This window comes from Penicillium cosmopolitanum (assembly GCF_028827165.1).
Source record: "Penicillium cosmopolitanum strain IBT 29677 chromosome Unknown utg000009l:1.0-9042332.0:1.0-9050551.0, whole genome shotgun sequence".
Lineage (NCBI taxonomy): Eukaryota > Fungi > Ascomycota > Eurotiomycetes > Eurotiales > Aspergillaceae > Penicillium > Penicillium cosmopolitanum.
Genome location: NW_026622679.1, coordinates 7,933,943 through 7,953,603, shown reverse-complemented (window position 1 = coordinate 7,953,603; position 19,661 = coordinate 7,933,943). Strand labels below are relative to the sequence as shown.

At 50.9% G+C, this 19,661-nt stretch overlaps 3 protein-coding genes across 3 annotated transcripts; all 3 read left to right on the top strand.

The window, feature by feature from the left end:
• Positions 1 to 7,708: 7,708 nt before the first annotated feature.
• On the top strand, positions 7,709 to 9,765 carry N7509_011061 (MFS transporter; the record flags this gene model as incomplete). Its single annotated transcript, XM_056635698.1, has 3 exons — positions 7,709 to 7,805; positions 7,942 to 8,827; positions 8,964 to 9,765. The coding sequence occupies 3 exons, from the start codon at positions 7,709 to 7,711 to the stop codon at positions 9,763 to 9,765; spliced, it is 1,785 nt and encodes a 594-aa protein (XP_056486318.1).
• A 1,776-nt stretch (positions 9,766 to 11,541) lies between these two features.
• Positions 11,542 to 14,787, top strand: N7509_011060 (Zn(II)2Cys6 transcription factor; the record flags this gene model as incomplete). The annotated part of the gene is made up of 2 exons (XM_056635697.1): positions 11,542 to 13,756; positions 13,817 to 14,787. 2 exons carry the CDS (start codon positions 11,542 to 11,544, stop codon positions 14,785 to 14,787), a joined length of 3,186 nt encoding a protein of 1,061 aa, XP_056486317.1.
• Positions 14,788 to 16,078: 1,291 nt separating this feature from the next.
• On the top strand, positions 16,079 to 19,162 carry N7509_011059 (uncharacterized protein; the record flags this gene model as incomplete). The annotated part of the gene is made up of 4 exons (XM_056635696.1): positions 16,079 to 16,175; positions 16,237 to 16,719; positions 16,763 to 17,539; positions 17,589 to 19,162. 4 exons carry the CDS (start codon positions 16,079 to 16,081, stop codon positions 19,160 to 19,162), a joined length of 2,931 nt encoding a protein of 976 aa, XP_056486316.1.
• Positions 19,163 to 19,661: the final 499 nt, after the last annotated feature.

Genomic DNA, 19,661 nt, shown 5'->3' with positions numbered 1-19,661 from the left:
TCCATACGGTACAATAATGAAGACCGTGAAAATGTACGAAAGTACGATATACTCCGTACCGAGCCAGTGCCAGTTCGGAACCTTTTTTTTGGTTGATGTGGAGAGAGTAGGACCATGGATCACACTGGACTTCCCCTGGCGGCTAGCGGTGTGATTGGGGCGCGGATGTTGTCAGTAGCCTCCGGGGAAGAATGGATTGGTACGCACTAATCGACATCAAAGTGGACCTGGTCAACATTTGGCGTGTCATCATAAATCTCATCCCAGCATAGCATACGCAATATCTAACCGAGGAGGCCGAGTGTGTCAAGTGTACTCCGTAGCTGGGATGGATGGAAATGAAAAGCGGAGTACATAGTACAAGGAGACATACATACAATCTTAACACAGTTTCAAAGGTATTTCGCCCCGTACCGTAAATGTGGAATACCGATTTCCCTACTCCGTACTACGTACTGTCGTTTCTCATCTGTGACAGTTCGTCATTAGGGCACATCTGTGTATACATACGTATGTACTCCGTGGTAAAACTACAGAAGTACCATGTCAGCCCTGAGCACAGACAGAGCTGGGACTGAGGCAGGTCTAGAATCTCGATCGGTAATTCGAAGCGTGGCGTCGCCCCCCCCCCAGACTGTCGCATTGCCCTGAATAAAAGGACCTGTCACAACTCTCCACTCGTAAGCGGGTTTGAGCCCAAAACATCAAGGTGGCAAAGTAAAGCCGAAAGTCAAAGGTGCATTTTTGGCTTCGATCTTTCGATCGGATGGTCTTGCGCTCGAGCATGCATCTGCACCAGAATAGATAGTACTTTGTTCGCGCAGTACCGGCCCGCTCTCACGAAGCGGCACATTGGAGGCTAGTTGGCTCCAGACCAGGGACATGGGATGCGATAAACTTCAATTGTCAAGATCGATCGGAAAGCGCGGGAAGTTACGCCGACTGCAGCGCAAAAGAACACATCGCAAAGGGCGGCATCTAGCTAGGTATGGCTTCGACGCCACCCCCCAACCTCGAACAATGGTACGCACCCCCAGCGGCGGCTTGCAACCAACTGAATCGAGAGTGCGATCGTAGTTCGGCCTGAGAACAAAGGAACCGAGGGGATCGACACCATGCATCCTCATACATACTCGACACCTCCACTTAAAATGACCTACATGGATGTTGATGTCGTTCTCGCGCAACTTTTGGAGGGGTATGCAATTGTAAGCCCTTTCGTTAAACGCCCCCACTTCCAAAGGGCTTCCCAGTGATTCCCTGTTCCCCCTTTCTGCTTGACCTTGTCACCTGTGGAATGTGAGCAAATTTCGGACCGAGAAAAAAAAGTCGATAGATCACAATCAATCATATTCCTTTCCCCCCCTTTTTTAGCATTTCAGTCGGAACGGGAGAAGGGGGGCCGCAAATATGAACACGAACATTATTAAAGTCAAGAAAAGGCGTAAGCCCCAAAACCATTGGGGCCAATTTTGCCCAAGTCGACTGCCCCGAAAAGTGCAACCATCAAGGAATATTGAAGATAGAAGGGAACTATATTCCAGCCCAAGTCATTGGACAGCAGTAGATGAGCAGCCAGTCTCACGGGTTACAGCCATACTTCCCATGCAACTGTCAAAACCCGACACTCTGGCGCGGCAGGTGCGTTGGCGTCGATCAATAAGCCCAGCTCTATGGCTGGGTCGAATTCGGCGTTGCAGTCGAACAATATGGACAAACGCCTCGAGCCCTGGACCATCCGGAGAAAGCTCCCGGAGCTTCTGTGAAGATACATCACGATTCATCACGATTGATCTTCGATGGTGGCGGGGCAATCCTCCTCACGCTGTCCGTTTTCCAAAGGGGAATGGCCGATCTGGGCTGTTCGTCTTGTCAATTTGGAATATGTAAAGGATAAACTTGCCGTACTCCGTACAGGGGTACATGCGCCCTTGCGAGACGGTTAGGGAGGAGAAGCCCTCGGATAGAATCATCCGATTCAAGTAATGTTCACGATCTAGCATGCAGGGAAAATAAATGGAATGCTGCATTTTGAGGAATGCGAAGCGATCGGGTCTATACCCGAGCACGACGGAGAACAAAAAAAAGAGTTTGCGGTAGTTCAAGTGGCAAGAGACGGTCTGACGAGATGAATCGCTGGCTAGTTACGGAGAACCATCGGGCACATGAAGTATGATGTACAACCGAGCAACAAAATCACGATAGTTGACCCTCGAGCGCGTCCATGCATTTGCGTAACCAAACTTGGCTGCCGCACTGTAGTTGACTTGTACTGGATTCCTCACCGTCTTTTCACGATAATCGAATCGCGACGGAGGTCGGAATATCGATATGGGCTACAGACGCAGCACCAGTTCAAATCGCAATGAACGGCCAAAACGTCAATGGGAAGACCCTTTCCGGTTTACCGGCGGTGCAGACATAACTCCACCGGGAGATACCCGATGGTGCGACCTATTCAATGCCGGGTACCAGCCGTCTATACTGATCATGCCCGAGACTTTTCAGCTCCTTTATCCACCGACCGGGGAAGACGGGGAGCACCAGGCACCGGTCATTGAGCATCACGAGATTTTCTGAAAGAAACCCGACTGCAGCCAAGCGACTCACCGCTGTCGTGAAGTTGCTCCACTGGACTGCGTAGTCCTATCTGTACTAGGGAGGATGTAGGGGCCGGCGATGCCTTACTGGCTGTGGGCGACCGGGGTTAACCAGGCTCTGTATTCGGGGACCCTGGCGCACCTCGAGATGGATTGCTTTGCTGCAGTAAAATCAAGCTCCCCCGCCGATCAACAATCGCAAGTCGATCACACATCGCTCGAGATCAGAGCAGTAAAACTGATAGGTCCGCTTTCATGCATTCATAGTCTAGAAAAGATTCTGGTCTCAACTGCCCGTTGGGCCACCTTACCCCTGTCAAGTCTTTGTCCTTTGCCCTTTCCTGTCAGTTTCTTTCTCTTTTCTTTTCTTTATAGGGGTTCCCGATTTTATTTCCTTTGGTCCGTCCTTTTTTCTTTTTTTGTGTTTTTGTTTTGCTTTCCGAACAGTCCGAGTGGATATCAGTGTAGACACGATATTCAGACGGGGCGCGTGATGCATGGCATCAAAGGTGCTTTGGGTTGAAGGGTTGTCGCTGTCACCTCCAGCCGCCACCGCTACATGATCATGTATCGAATCAAGCATCTCCGGGTCCTCTCCGGAGCTGTCAAGAACCAAGATCCCGGACTCTTTCTCTCGGTGATGTGGTTGCGCTTTGCAAGGACAACTGCGTGGCGCCTTCTATGCATTGCGTGCATAGAAGGATTTGTCAATTACGCAGCCTCTGCCCGACACTCCGTACTAGTACGCCCTTGATTGGCCTCACCTTAGGCTACCTTTTCAACCTCCCATACAACTATGGGGGAAGTCATGTCATTAGCTCTAGCGCCCCTTCGAGCCTTGTTGTTTGCTGCAGGACTCGATGCGACAACTTGGACCCTCCGCATCTGTGACTCGTGGCCGATCCTCCCGGAATCGCGCAGGAATCGAACCATTCACGCGTCCTACTAAGACTTCCATGGTATCCCGCTCATCTTCAGCATCCTATCGCATCTAATTCTTGGTCACGACGCGCAAAGCTCCCGTCTCAGGCGGCTCTGACCGCAACCTGGTTGTTGCCCAAGTGCAATGACGTCGGCCTATTGTAGCCCCATATACCGTACCGGCTTCACCGGCTTTAATCTGAGATGCCCCGCCTTTGGGCTCGCGTGGCCGAGAGAACTGCATGTTTACTCTCTGTTGTACTCCGTACATAAATCTGAAACCAAAGGGGTGTGTATGTATCGTTCCTGTACTTCGTACTCCGTACAAGACAGTGATACAGTGATGGTCCCACTTTGTAAGAAAGTTTTCCAGCCTCTTGGGTTTCCGCTGCATTGGGCCCTGCTGCTGGGTCGGCACTTACCGACTTTTTGATGCAGAAAAACAGAATAATGTGCCACTGCTACTACTCCGTACATCAAGGTTTTTGCGACTTGGTGCGACAAATGATGATCATTTGGTTCAATGGAAGACATGGAGGTGGTGTGTGGACTCAAGTGGACAAAGCCGAAGAATTGGGAACTTCTACCAGCTCTATACTCCAGAACTATATGGAGTAGTTATAACCTAATTATCCTAATTATTGCGACAATCAACTTTGTAATCCGTACTCCGTACTCGTCGATGTTTAACAGAGTCTAACGGTCAAACAGGGTTTTTTTTTATAATTTTTCAGATTCGCCTTCACCGTAGAAATCGCGGGCGGCGTCAAAAGGCGATCGGCCGGCGAGCGGGTCTAGTGTAGGCGAGGCCCGGAGTGTCGGTGAATTTTATGACAAGCTCAGCTGATGCTGGACTTTTCTCGAAGGACTGTCGCGCCAAAAAAATAATCGGGTCCTTCTGTAATTGTACAACGTATTACCCCGAACAGCTCACTCGGCCAGTCACAAGAGGTGTGCGTAACTCCGTATGACAGGGTGATCATCCACTCTCCCCCCCCAGTTTACGTCTCTTTCCCCCGTTAGGATCCACTTCATTCAATAGCTTCGCCCCCTTTATCCGTACACCGTCATGATGGATTCAGGGCAGGCCCCAATTATCAGACCCGAGTCAGACACACCCACCTCATGGGGGGGGGGGGTGGTTGGCAGCCTCGGGGTACAGGAGTAGCTGAGATGGAATGCCCAAGAATGTATGGAGTACTTCGTGCATCCACAATCCATCTCCACTGGCGGAAGCATCAGGCACGCTAACCGACCCAGGGCTCTGGAAACACTGTTGATGATTACTGCGTGGCCGACCTTCTGGGAGGACCCAAAATTACCTATTGGATAGATGATTGTCAGTGCCTTAACGGCTTTTTGAGGGGAGACAGCTGTGTTCCGACTCGTTTACATATGTACCGTGTCAAGGCATGTTCAAAAACACAGGCATTGAATTGGTGGCAATGTGACGTGATTGGCCTCCCTCCTTTATCCAAGGCGAATACGGTAGATAATTCTGCATGCAGGCCTCTATCCACAGCCAGTCAGGAAGGTGAGTCTGTTGACTCTATCGTAGCGAATCAATACGAAACACGGCAGGCCATTGTTTTTGGTTGATTGACGACGGCAGAGGTACGACAAGATAAAGGGTCGGCTCCACTCTCCATTCCTCTTTGTTCCAAGCGCGACGGCTCTCGGGGAAGGCGATCCTTTACGCCCGCGGAACAGAGTTCGCTTTGTGTGTAGTATGTAACTATCGCCCGTCTCCATTGAGATTTGGTTTGAGAAGGCGGCTGAGATCCCATAATTCCGCGACAGGGGTTGGGTGGTGGGATCGCGAGCCTCCTCTCTCATTTTCTCATTTTGTGAGTACTCGGACGGAATATCTCATATGTATATTGATTACTTTAGCCCGCAATTGACAGTTGACGGTTGATGGTTAGTCGTATTCCTCTTTTTTGCCAAAGTCCCATCAGCTCGATCGATGCTCCCGATCTTGTCTAGGCTGACAAGAAACTGTGGTCGGGGAGGCGCAGAGGGGCAGCAAGCAAGTTAGATCTATCATCTCACTAAGTCACACTAAAACCATACTTCCGGGAGTAAAAATCCCAACGGGGAAAAGAAAAATGGACCAAAAAGGCCAAAAGGAGAGGGAAAAAGTGAAAAGCCAGGCGATCATCCTTGCCTTAGTCCAGACATCGTTTAGCGTGCTTGTTTTAGTGGCCCCCTCCAAGCGCCCCCTTTTAGCGGCACTAAGAACACTAAGGACTTGCCTCCTGCTGTTCCCCGGGGCCCGGGGCTCAGGGCCGTGGGTCGGTTGATCCATCCATCATCCATAACGCTAAACAGTAGATACATGTACATGTACTGTAAATTGATTAGGATCTGGGGTGAAAAAGCGGATCTGTCGAATCAGTCCAGGGGAAAAGGGGGGAGGGAGGTACTAGGAGAAGCGTAAAAAAAAAAGTTGAACTAGAAACTTTGGTCTCCCTTGTCCCATCTGATCTGATTCTGATTGATCGAGGAATGGAATCGTCGGACAATCGGGTTCTTTCCCAGAATCCCTTTCCCGGAAGTCTTGTTATTGGCCCCCGACTGTCGATGACGATGGCCCTTTTCTATTCCTTCCCCCCCAGTCTTCCGTACCTCACGTCGATTCTCCCTGTTGGCTCCACCTATCTTTTTTTATTTTTATTTATTTTCGTTTCTCTTTTTTTCTCTCCCATCCTTGCCTCCAGGGTGTTTCTTCCACTTGGCCCCTCCCCCATCCCCCTTGGGATTTTCTTGAACGATTTTCTTTTTTTTTTTTTTTTTTTGGAGCGAAGAGCAAGAAGAGGGGGAGAGTGGTCAAGTTTTGAGTATTCTATTACTAGTATTTTTATTATTATTATTATTATTGTTTTCTGTTTACCTTGACATACGGTTCTCTTCTGTCCGCTGAGTGGCCAGATCCCCCCAGTCGGATGGCCCCGATCCGCCCTTTGTGTAGTTTGAATTACACAGAGACTCTTTTTTTTTTAAGGTGTGGGAGAGAAATAGGAAAACTAAATTCAATTAAAATGGTCCCCCTCCACACACACCCTCTCTCTCTTTCGCTCTCTCACACTGGCGGAGTACTCTCTCTTCCCCCCCCCCCCCCAAAATCAAAATGAGCCAAAATTAAATAATAAATAAATAAAATTAAATAAAAATAATTACAATTTTACGACCCACTTCCCTTTGTCTTTATTCCTGATTTGATTTAACATAACATGTTTGCTGCTATCTGCATCCTGCGCCTTTCTGTACAGCTGTAACCAAAATTCCCAAATTCTGAACGGTTGACGTTTTAGTCTCTTTTGGCGCCTGATCACATCGGCTGTCTATAGATGGAGCTATCCACTGTCGACACCCGCGGATTAATATAATAACTCCCCTTTCCCCTCGTCCTCATGCAATGACTCCTTTTTGCTCATCATCATCCTCTCTCAACCTTTTGGAAATCTCAGACCCTTTCCTCTTCATACACACCCCCTTCCTCAAGATTCTTTATAGATCCCTTCCTCATTCTTCCTACCGCCCTTTCCCATCCGCTTCGACTTACATCTCTCTCTCCCCCTTCTACCAATCTCTTGATTTGCGCTATCTTTCGATCCTACGATATTCAAGTTCTTGAGCATAACGACTTCCCGGAATTCCTGCCTTGGTTCCTAAGCACTCAACTTGTTCCTCGCTCGCACTTCCTACTGAAGAAAAAAGAGACTTCCGGAGCTTTTCCACTCCCTTGCAGTTTGTCTCATAGTCTTCTGCGATCTTCTGCGACTCGAGGATCTCCCACCCTACCTTATCGGAGTTGCGATAGAATTTCCAACCGCAGGGGGAGCAATGCTGAAGCCCTAAAAACAAATCAGTCCACGCTCCTTGCTCCGATCCGACGTTCAGCCTTTCACACCAATTGCATTCTCTCCCTTCCGACCCTGACGCATTAACCTGGGGTAATCTTAAGGAGACAGGATCAAAAATCAAAAGGACCTATTTGGTACTTTTCCCTGCCCTTTTTTTTGGGATTGTCAACTAGGTATTCCGGAGTGAAGTGGGGTCCTTACTACGCCTCTTTACTTTTTCTGGGACCACAGCTTCTGACAGCTCTCTTTTCCTCTTCTTTTTTTTTTTTTTTTGTTAAAACCCCCCTATTGTCGTGATTTCTTTTCTCACTTGTCATCACAATGTTTCAACGGCCAGCTTGTTTACAGGGCCGGCGACAACGCCATGGATCCGGTGAGGATTGGTCCAAATTTCCCATTCGACAATTATTCGTCTTAGGTAAGTCATAGTACTTTTGCTTGCATTGCGAACTATGTGGCTGTCCCGTGAATATGGGACACTGTTGAGCAGCATGATCGCTACTCGACAATTGCCATCCTGTCGATAGTATGGGAACAGAGCTGACAAGATGTAGCACTGGTCCGAATTTGTGAACCCATTGCTTTCATGTCCATTTTCCCTTATGTGTATCACATGGTGGAATCATTCCATGTGACGGACAACGACCAGAAGATTGCGCTCTACGCCGGAATGATCACCTCTTCTTTCACCTTCGCCGAATTCTCCGCTGGCATGTTCTGGGGCCGGATGAGCGACCGCATCGGCCGGAAGCCTGTGCTCATCATGGGGTTGGTGGGAACGGCCATCAGCATGGTAGCCTTTGGATTTGCGCCCAACCTGGCGACGGCGATGATTGCGCGCGCTCTAGGGGGTCTGCTGAACGGCAATATTGGTGTTCTTCAGACGACCGTGGCGGAGATCGTCACGGTCAAGGAGCATCAGCCTCGAGCCTACTCTATCATGCCCTTTGTCTGGTGTCTCGGTTCGATCGTTGGGCCGGCTATGGGCGGTGCCCTGGCCCAACCCTGCGAGAACTATCCGTGGCTCTTTGCGCGAGAGACCTTCTTTGACCGATTTCCATTCCTGCTGCCCAATCTGGTTTGCATTATCGTCCTGATCTGTGGCATCGTTGTCGGTACCCTGTTTCTGGAAGAGACCCACCCGGAGAAGAAGCACCGCCGTGACCCTGGCGTGGAGTTGGGCCACTGGCTCGTCAACCAATGCTGGGGCTCGCGCGTGCAACTCCCCGAGGATTCCGACGTGGTCGAAGAGACCAAATACTTCGTCTACGGGGATATGCCGCCCGAGTACGAGAGTGCCGAATCATCGCCTTGCCTGCGCCCCGTGAAGGACGCCTCAACAACCTCCGAGTGTGACCTCGAGGGTCAGAAATCCCCCGCTCCCAAGGCGTTCACCCGACAAGTCATCATCACCATCGCTGCTTACGGCATTCTGGCATAGTGAGTTGGTCCCCTTACCCCTCCACCCACCCTCTTCCTCTTTCCTGGCTGTGTAGGCTTGGCGAGGGGTTGCATTTTGTTGCAGTTTGTTCCGCCCGATTTCCATGATGCTGACAACCTTGTTTCTTTTCTGCAGCCACAGCGTCTCCTTCGATCAGCTGATGCCAGTCTTTCTGAGCACACCCAAATCCGACGACCGCGTTGTTTTGCCCTTTGAGTTCACTGGTGGACTCGGGCTTCCCACCAAGACCATTGGTCTGATGTTAGCCGTGCAGGGTGTCTACTCCATGATTGCCCAACTATGGCTATTCCCATTCGTTGTCAAGCACTTTGGCACTGTGCGCACGTTCCGTTTCGTGCTGCTTGTCTGGCCACCGCTCTATTTGGCCGTGCCCTATCTTATTCTCCTGCCGGCTAAATTGCAGATGCCAGCCGTCTACCTCGCCCTGATCAGCAAGATCACCTTCCATGTCATCACCTTCCCCGCCATCAACATCATCCTTGCTAATGCCGCCCCCACATCGAAGGTCCTGGGCTCTATCAACGGTGCTGCTGCTTCCACTGCTAGCCTCAGTCGTGCCTTTGGACCGACAATAACCGGTCTTCTGCACTCCAAGGGGCTTGAGAGCGGACACTCCGTGCTGGCATGGTGGGCCTGTGGTCTCGTCTGCTTGATTGGTGCCTTCCAGAGCTTTTGGATGGAGGAATCTTCAGAGCCTGAGCGGTTCAAGGACCAGCCTGAAGTGAGTGAGGCGGAGATGAAGCGAGAAGCTCTCTCAGAGCCTTTCACCCCGCGCACTTCTATCTCCACGATCTCGGAAGAGGAGCAGCGACTGCTTTCTCTACGTTCCAGCATTGACCACGATTACGACGTTTCAAATCTGAACTTGACCATGCCTACCTCCGATGAGGATTTGACGTCAGTTCCTCGCATTTAATCTACACCGTCTGATTATGCTCTTTCCGACATCGAACGAAAACAGAGACTGGGCTATCTGCCTTGCTCATTCCCTTTTTTCTTCTTCTTACCCTTTCCCTTTTTTTAATTTCTACATCGGTCTTCTGGAAAGACTATACCATTGCCAGCGCTGCTGCATATTGCCCTACTCATGGGCACTTTCTTCCCCTCTCAATCTCCAGCCATGATACCTGATTCCCCTTGACCTCATGATTTTCTATTTCTATTTTTTTCTTCCCTTTTTTTTATTTTTTTTATTTTTTATCTCTGCTTTTCTCTCATCTGAGAGCAGGACACGGCGCAACTGTCATAGAAGGGATGCATCTGCGAAAAAAAAGCTTCCAATTCGGATTTCGTTCTTCTCTTCATCTATATTGTGTTATGTTTTGTCATTGTCATTTTCATTACCCTTGGAGCATTGAAACGGGATATATTATGATGATACTCATGCATCTGGGAGGCTATTTGTGTTTTCGTTTTTTGCATTATGTTGTTCATTCCTCTTTTTGTTTTGTGTTTTTTTCTCTCATCATCTGGTTGCCCTATCCAGGCACCACTGAATCTTTCAAGATAGATTCCACAGTTACTACAGACTTGATCAATTAAACGGCCGACCACCTTACCAGTGGACTCGGACCTGTTCACTCACAGTCTTCTTTTCCTCTTCATGGTATAGAGGCCCCCACTCGGGCGCCTAAATGGGTTACTAGTAGTAGTAAGCACTCCAGTGTAGGTCTTTGGCAGGACTGCAAGCCAAGCATATCCACTCATAGATTGTAGTATTATACCACCTTCCATGCAGAACGGGCAATCAGGCCATGCACATCATAAATACTAGTCGACACCGCACCATTGTCTCGGGCTGAGGAACTTCCAACTTTCCCCTTCCTCCTCCTCACCTCTACCTTTCCACCCTCCTCAAACCTCCCCCTCATCCCACCTGCACGGAACTCCTCGAGACCAACTGTCAGTCAAGTTCTCCGCGGCTCCACCAATGACAAGACATATATCCCGGGGAGATCCACTTGACACCTCGACTCCGCCGCCGACTACTGCGTCGTACTGCAATGGCTGTGGTCAGTCTTTGGACAGGGCCAATTGTCGGCCAAAGATCAATGCTGACTAGGCACTAAATGATCGCTGTGACCTTCCCCCTCCCCTACCTATAGGTACCTACTACTAATTCTTCGGGCAGCAAGGAGAAATCTGGGGTACCGAGATGCCGATGGATTTCTCCATGCCCTCGGGAAACTTAATATCCGGAGAGTCTGGATGGGCCACCCACAGCTGACCCGAAACGCTCCACCAGAACCCTATCGGATGCTACTCTCTCTCCTCTTCATCGCTACGCCAGCTACCGTGTCGTCCTGACAGTCCTTCGAGGACGCTGGTCAATTTGTTCTATGTGGTCGCGACTGAATCGCGCTCTCAGAGATTGCCCCCCCCAACTACCGACTTTCCTAGTTAAACCAACTTGTCGGAGGATATTCACCCTCCGTCGCGTTACTACCTGCGCCGCGGAGAGAGCTTGTTCGCCGCAACCACGTTGAGAAGTGCGGGCCGCCTCCTTTTCCCTCATTCTGGATCGCAAGAACCGTGTCCCTGCATCGAGACAACTTTGCTACACCTCACCGGTCTATCATGAACGCTGATTCGGCCCGGGGTGTCCTACCGCTGTTCCCGACCGCTATCTCCGCAGAACTCCACCTCCAAGAGATGATCGCAAGTCTGTCGCCCTCACCACTCGTTTCCCAAAATGCCTAACCTTCCCTCCCCGCCATCCCCCCTCTCTTCTTCGGGGAAGAAGAGACCACACCCCTCCAACGACACATCGCCCACTCAACCCGACCCCGCGCTGTCGCATACCTTGCGCGATGGCCCCAACCCCAACCCCTCCGCCTCGGCTGCCGCGCCCTCCACGTCGCCGGCGCATTCAACTGCCACCGTTGCCTCGAGTGCATCCTCTTCTTCCTTTCGAAATGTGTCCGCATGTAATCGCTGTCGACTCCGCAAGAACCGCTGTGATCAGCGCCTCCCACGATGCCAATCCTGTGAAAAGGCGGGTGTCCGCTGTGTCGGATATGACCCTATCACCAAGCGAGAGATACCACGTAGTTACGTGTATTTCCTAGAAACCCGAGTCGCCTATCTAGAAAAGCAGCTGGCGGAGCATCAGATCGAGTTTAAGAAGGCTGTTGCTTTTGACGAAGAGGAGGCAGTCAAAACGGAAACAGAGCCCGACATTGCGCAACCCTCATCTACTCTTGACGGAAACGCCATTGATATCTCAGACAAGGCACAATGGAAGAATCCAGCGTTGAAGGAGGAGAATGACCGGTCCGAGCAGAGAGCAGATGTAGAACAGACTGCAGAAGGTGCTCGCGATCCCGCCAACGAGGACAATTGGCGCTTGCACAACTTGGTATCAAACATCGGCATGGTTTCGGTGCAAGGCACATCTGATCCTCGGTATCTTGGTTCCACATCCGGTATATCATTTGCTCGAGTTGTTTTTGCTGCAGTGAGAAGTTCACTGCCAGGCAACATACCCGAGCGTGCTTCGATCCGGACAAGTGACCGTCTCCCCCAAACAGCCGCCGGTGGACCTGGAGGAGGCACCATGCGTGATTCTTTCTTCGGTCTCCAGACGAAGCCAATGATGAAGCGTGCAGCCTTCCCCGACCGCGAGCTAGCCGAGCGACTCATCGATCTCTATTTCGAACATGCCAACCCCCAAATGCCCATTCTCCACCGCCCAGAATTTATGGAACTTTTAGATCGAACATATCAACTAGAAGAGAAAAATCGATCCCCACGCGCTCTTTATATCCTCAACATTGTGTTTGCTATTGGCGCTGGGATCATCTTCGACGACAAGCCCCAAAGTTCAGATGAGGAGAGCCGCGCTGGCCGTGACCGAGCCTCGTCCACAACCAAGCGGCCAAGGCTGTCTAGTCACCAATACCAGCCAGAAGAGTACCATGCCTCGGCGATCGTGCATTTGGAATCTTTCCTGGGCTCCTCATCCAGTGAGGGCTTCGGTGGGTTAGAAGAACTCCAAGCAGTGCTTTTGTTGGCCAGCTTTGCGCTGCTCCGGCCCGTTGCACCGGGTCTGTGGTATATTGTAGGTGTCGCTATGCGCCTAGCAGTTGATTTGGGCCTCCACTATGAAGATGGCGTTGGTCTTGATACCGGATCGAAGGATGGTAACCCTATTCAACCCCGCATCGATGCGCGTGAGCGTGGTCGACGCGAATGGGTCCGTGACTTGCGGCGTCGCCTTTGGTGGTGTGTATACAGCTTTGACCGTCTCGTTGCTACTTGCGTCGGACGGCCATTCGGTATTAGCGACCAAGCCATCAGCACCGAGTTCCCATCCATGATGGATGACAAGTTTATCACCAAGTCTGGTCTGTTGTCACCACCCGAGGGAGCCCCGACTTATAAGCATGTAGCTTTCCATTACTTCAAGCTGCGTCTTCTTCAATCCGAAATTCACGATGTTCTTCAATACCAACAAGCCCGTGCGGTGCGAAGACGTGCGCCAGATAGCATGGTTATCTTGCCCCACGCTGAACTTACCTCACCGTTCCTCCAAGGATTCGATTCATTCCGCTCGTGGCGACATGATGTACACCGTCGCTTGGTGGAATGGCACGAAACCGCCCCAACTCGCGCGGACACTGGTGTTCGATTCTCTATCGAACTTTTGGAGTTGAACTATTGGCAAGGCATAATTCTGCTATATCAGCAGAGCTTGACGGTACCTGCTGAGCTAGCTAGCGAATTGACCCCGGCCGACGATGTCTCCAGTCCGTCCTTCTCAAACCCTGACGAGGGTGATGAAGAAGACCATGTCTACCTGAATGTTGCCGAAGCTGGTCAGAAAGTGATTCGAATCTATCGTCAGCTTCACCGTGTCCGTTTGGTAAATTATACGTATCTTGCTACTCACCATATTTTCATGGCTGGTAAGAATCCACTGCTTGCTCTACTACCGACTTGATTGAGTACTGACCTTGTTGTTCTAGGAATATCCTTCTTATATGCTATCTGGCATTCGCCTCTTGTTCGAAGCCGACTCACTCTCGATGAAGTCGATTTTACTGTCCTTGCGGCAACATCTGTTCTGGGTGATTTGATGCATAAATGTCCACCTGCTGAGAATTGCCGTGATGCTTTCGAGCGGATGAGCAAGGCCACAGTCCAGATGTGTCTCTCTACGACCGGATTCGGGTCTCAAGTTGACATGTCCCGTGTGCAAACATCATCTCACGCAAGCAGCCCATTGTATCATGGCCGCACACGCCAGCAAATGGGTCAACGGCAACAACCGGGCCAAGGCCAGACTCGCCGACAAACCCAGAGTCGCTCGTCGCGACCGGTTCCCAAGTTTGACATGAACCTGGCAGACCTATTCAGCGACAACCCACCTCTGGCTGATCGATCAAGGATTGAGAATAGGCCCGGGGGACCTCCCTATGCCGTCCGGCCAGATGCCCCAGAGAATCTACCTTCGGGCTTCGCACCCACAGATCGCACGGGTCGTCCGTTCGCCCAGCGGACTCCCTCGATGGAGTACTACATGAAATATGAAAACGCCACTTCTCCCCAGGCCCCTCACCCTCAATTCTACTATGGTAACTCGCCACCGCAGAGCGGTTCTCCCGGCAGTGTTGCCGCCCATTCTGCCAATGCCCCTCATGGCGTTCCACCTGCCGACCACCCGGATAATCAGGCTGGAATCAGTCTCGATTTCTTGGACTTTAGCTCTGGAGATCCCGATCATCCAGGGAATATGGAAACAGATGCGAATGCAGACTATCATCTCGCCAATATGCCTCCTATTGGTCCCAATCTAGGACAGAACGTGGGCATTGATCTGGGGTTTGGCATGGCGATGGATTTCCAACATGATTGGAGTGAAAATCCCAACTATGATCTTCTAGAAGGGTATTTCTTCGGGGGCTCTGGACCTGGCGCATCCGGTGGAGATGCGTAAGTTGTTTATCTCTCCTCTTTATGCTTCTGACTTACCCCCCCCCCCCCCAATCCTCTTCTTCTTTACTTTCCTTTAATCCTTTTACGTTGCATGTATATCTTTTTTTGTATCATCCCCCGTCTCTCCTTCACACCCCCTCCCTCCACACGATCTTGCTGGTTCTTGCCATTTACTATCCCAATCTCAACCTCACCTCTACCACCGCTACTTGCTTTATTCGGGATTGCATTGTCAGAGAGGATTAACAGGAAAAAAGGACCGGTTTCGCGAGTCCGGGGTTATGGCTGTTTTGGATTTGTTCTTGTCTTCTTTTCTTTTTCTTCTTTTCTTTTTTTGATATTGGTTTTGATCTCTATTTTTGATTTTGCAGTGTCTTGAGTGTTGAGATACCATATATTTCTTATATACTATCTATATCTATAAATACTATAAATATAAACATAAACATAAATATACAGAGATGAGACACCCTGAATAACACCGTAACAGTACTAGTATATCTAACGCTCGGTAAGGAGAATGCACTGGAAGCCCTGAACTTGAAGGTCCAGACCGGCCAAGTCAAATCGGGCAGCAAACCCGCGCCAAAACAAACACAGCCGCCTTTTTTCCCCTCCTTTCCTCACTTAATCAGCCAACACATCCAGAGGCTGAGGCACTGGCATTGTCACTTTATTTGTCGCATCTCGTTGGCTACCTTGCCCCCGTGCGCTTGGACCTAGCAGCCTGACTTCAACCTCATCAGGTGCCCAGTGCCCTGTGCTCACATTACTCCGACTGCCTAGCCCATCTCACGATCTCCCCGATCTGCGATTCTGCCCGCCCTCGAACTTTCCTGCCCTTCCCTCCCCCTCCACGCCCCTCGAGAAACTTCTCTCTCTGTGACGACTCAACTTCCACGACGCGTACCATGCCCATTCGCCGCGATCGCAAGCACCGAATCCCCTGCCTCCGCTAGTTCGTGCTCCAGGTTCGCTCAGCCCTGTCGGAGCGGGCCCTGCAGGCAACCGACTCCCACCGAAATCACCCTCAATCCATTCATTCGTCGGTTTTCTAGAACTTCAAGTTCTTTCGCTAGTCTGTCTTAGGACTACTCTCATTCGTTTCGCCTTGATACATTCGCTTTGACTTGCGCCCAAAAGTAGCGCGCATTGACCGAGTTTGCCAACATCGACTTTTCTCTCTCTCTCCCGGACATGCGCGCGAGCACCGAGTTTGTACACGACCGCTTATGATGACCCTTGGACACGGTTCGGAACTCTAGTATCGCCGCATTAAACCGGTAACAAACATGGCCAAAACCGACGTGCGAAGGGACTATTATGCAGACCTGGGACTCGCCCCCAGTGCGGAAGGAGAGGATATCAAAAAGCAGTTCAGGAAGCTAGGTGGGTAGACATTAGGACTTTCAGGACCACGCATCCAGATTCGTGCTAACACATCATTTAGCGCTCAAGTACCACCCTGACAAGAACCCCGGGAAGGAGGCAGAGTTTAATGCCAAGTTCCAAGCCATCAAAACCGCTCACGATCTTCTGAGTGACCCCCAGCAACGCCTCAGGTACGATACAGATCGATTGCGCGCTGGCTACGGCAAGGTATCCGGGCCTCCAAAGACAAATACCTCGCGGAGGGCACAGCCACAGCCAACTGCCTTCAGACCTACTCCTCCACGACCCCAATACAATCCGCCACCTTTTACGAAACCGCAACCCACGTCAAATGGACCGTCCTCAGGCGCCAAGCGGTACGAAGCACATGCCCGTGCGGGGCCAACGTCATGGCAAAAGCCACGGGATGAGGGTCAAACGAGAGCAGATGCGTTCAAAGGGTTCTCAGGAATGAGGGGCGCCGCCGGCTGGCGAGGATTTGACCCAAATACAGGAGGTTCAACCGCCGGAGGAACACCAAGACAGCAGAATCAACCCTTTGGTAAACCACGACCTCAATCCGCCTACGAACGCTTCCAAGAAAGTTACCGAACGCAGAATCCTTCCTCAACCCCCCCATTCACCCAAGAAGAGGAACGGATATGCCCCTGGGGCCTCCGGAGATGACGAGCCCATGGCCCGAAATACCTCAGCGTATACCAGCTCCAGCCGGCCAAGCAGCATGTACTTCGATTCTCCTCCACGAGCGCCCACGGCAAAGAAACCAGTGGTTCCCGATCTACCACAGTTCCATCCGGAATACGAACGTGCCAGTAGCCGCTATGCGACGGCAGGTGGCGAGAAGACATTCTTTACAAGCTCCGGGCTTGGACGTTCGTCCACTGTACGCACTCCATCTGGAGGTTACCGAACCTCCAGTGCACGCACAAATCCACCCAGTCCGACTCCTGGTCAACATGAACGTCACCGTAGTGTCAGTCCGAAGAGCGGACGCAATCGGGAATATTCAGTCTCAGAAACCTCTAGCGACCTAGACGATGACGAAGAGGATATTCCCGAACCTCAGCCTAAACCGAAGGCCGTACCCAAGAGTCGAATGCGCCACCGTCAGAAGTTTCCTGATCTCTACGGCAATGACTCGAGCTCCAGCACTGGTGAGGACCCTCGTGCCCGACAAGGCCAAAAACACTCCAGGCTGTCGCCGTCTCCGGAAGGATTCTGGAAATACCGAAGAAACTCAGGATACCAGGATGGAAATGCTGACCTATACCGTGATCAAGGGCATAATTCCGACAGTGCAGCTTTCCCCAAGGACCAGCAACGACCATTCAGCAACCCTGCTTCACGGTATGACGCTCTTCGTCCGCACCCTTTAAGGAAGTCAAGCTCATCATTTTCTCATATGAACAGCCCCGATTCGGCCGAAAGCAAGCCAACCCCCCCCACCAATGTTTGGGCGGGACAGTCCCAGTAATCTACACAAGAAGTTTTCCGAAGAGGACTGGAGAGAACATATTAACAAGTTCGATTTTCTCGGTGCCCACGCCAAGAGCAAAGACGCATTTCGCTCATCCAAGGGCAGTGCGGACAGGGAGAAGACATCAAAGTTATACCGTGACTTCCAGCCGCGGAAAGCAGACAACTATTCGCATCCAAAATTTGCAAACATGTCAATAGATGACCCGACGCAACCCCCACAAGTAAATCCATTGCGTACCTCGCCTGTCTCGCAAAGCCAGGGCAGGACAACAAACCCCACTGGCTCAGGGTCATCGAGGAGAGGGGCTGGGTGGCCTGACCTTGACTCATTTGCACCTACGACAGGAACTGGACCTCAACCACAGGCACAGCCGCAACAGGCGCCGACACCATTTGCACAAGCGAAATTTTCAGCCGAGCAGTGGAGCGAACAGCTTCGAAATATTCCCTGGAATCCATCAGATGCTCACAAGCCTCGACAAGCAAACACCCCATCTTCACGGAGCCCCAAGAAGCCAGCCAGATCGGGCAACAAGAAAAGCACCCCCCAACCGGCAAAAGTGGCGACCGAGGCCGAAGAAAACAAAGAGACAATCACTGGCGAAACTCCCTTGGAGTCAACACCGACCCCGCCCACTGAGGCCGAGGTCGAGCCTGAAGCCATGGATCTTGATGACGAAATGCCCCCGGTTCATCCAACTGCATCATCCGCCTCAGGACATGGTTCTGCTAGTGGGTCGGCAAACACAAGCTATCCGGATCTGAATGGAAACGCTGCAGGAAGTGATTCAGGCGCATCGAAGCAACCCGCAATACCTCATACAGTAAATGGCGCATCCAAGGCAGAGACTCGCACACCTCTGTTTAATCTGGATAATCTTCGCAACACGGCACCTTTTACTAGCACCAACAGCGGTGGTATCGAAAACCTGGAAGACGTCTTCGCGACCTTACCATTCGAGTCGAAAGCAAGACAGCAGACAACCACGAAAGAAGACATCCAACCACGGAAGCTCGATTTGCCCAACCCGCCCAAGCGACCCCGTGCACCTGATCTCGTCCTTCAACCGGGTTCGCAACAACTCATGCTCTCTCGCGATAAATGGAATTATTACGTGTCCACGATGGGCAGCTATATGCATGACTGGAATATCTTTAACCGACGCATGCTGCTGCATTTCAATACCCGGCAAGATGCCATCGAAACAGGTCTCGCTCCGGGCTGGATAAGTGCTGTGGGCGACACGGCACGTCTACGAATGAATGGTGCAGACGGAGATGCAACCCCGGAGAAGAGTCAGGGTCATGCGGAAGTTGACGAGGCGGATATTGATGATTTGGTTCCCGATCGTCGAACTGGTGGGTACAGTGCGTACCTGCGAGGCATTGAGGAGGATGTCCAGGTACGGAAGCACTGGGATGTGGCTTGTGAGTTGCACCGCGAGTGTATCGTAGAGCTGGGACGACTTCGGGAATGGATTCGTAGAGGAGGAAAAGTGATTTGAATGAATGCCTTGAAGTTCTATGATGAATGAGATGAGGTGTGTTGAGCGTTTCTCGCCGTTGTTCTTTTTTGCATGTTAGGCTCGGCTTTGGTGTCTTTTTTGGTGAATACCCTGGATATGATTTGCATTTGATAGATATTAGCCTCGGGCCTATTAATTCTGCATGCCCTGAGGTTGCATGCATACATTGAGATTGTACTTTTTAATCTAGTTGAATCTAGTTCTTCACATAAGCATGCTTCCTAGTAGTACTTCATAGTTATGTACTAACTACTAGTTAACTAGTGTACTACAGTAGTTAGTAGGACTTGATATTGAGGCCTGAGGCAGGTATACCTCGTGTACTGGAAATACTGTAAAATACCAAAATTGTGCGGGAAAAATACGATCATGAGTCACGTTTGGAGTCACCGCGGGGCCTCAAGTATGTAAATCCATCGGGGCTGCCCTTTTTTTCTGTAGGGTGTTATTTTTGAACCTTTTGAAGTGACTATTCGGT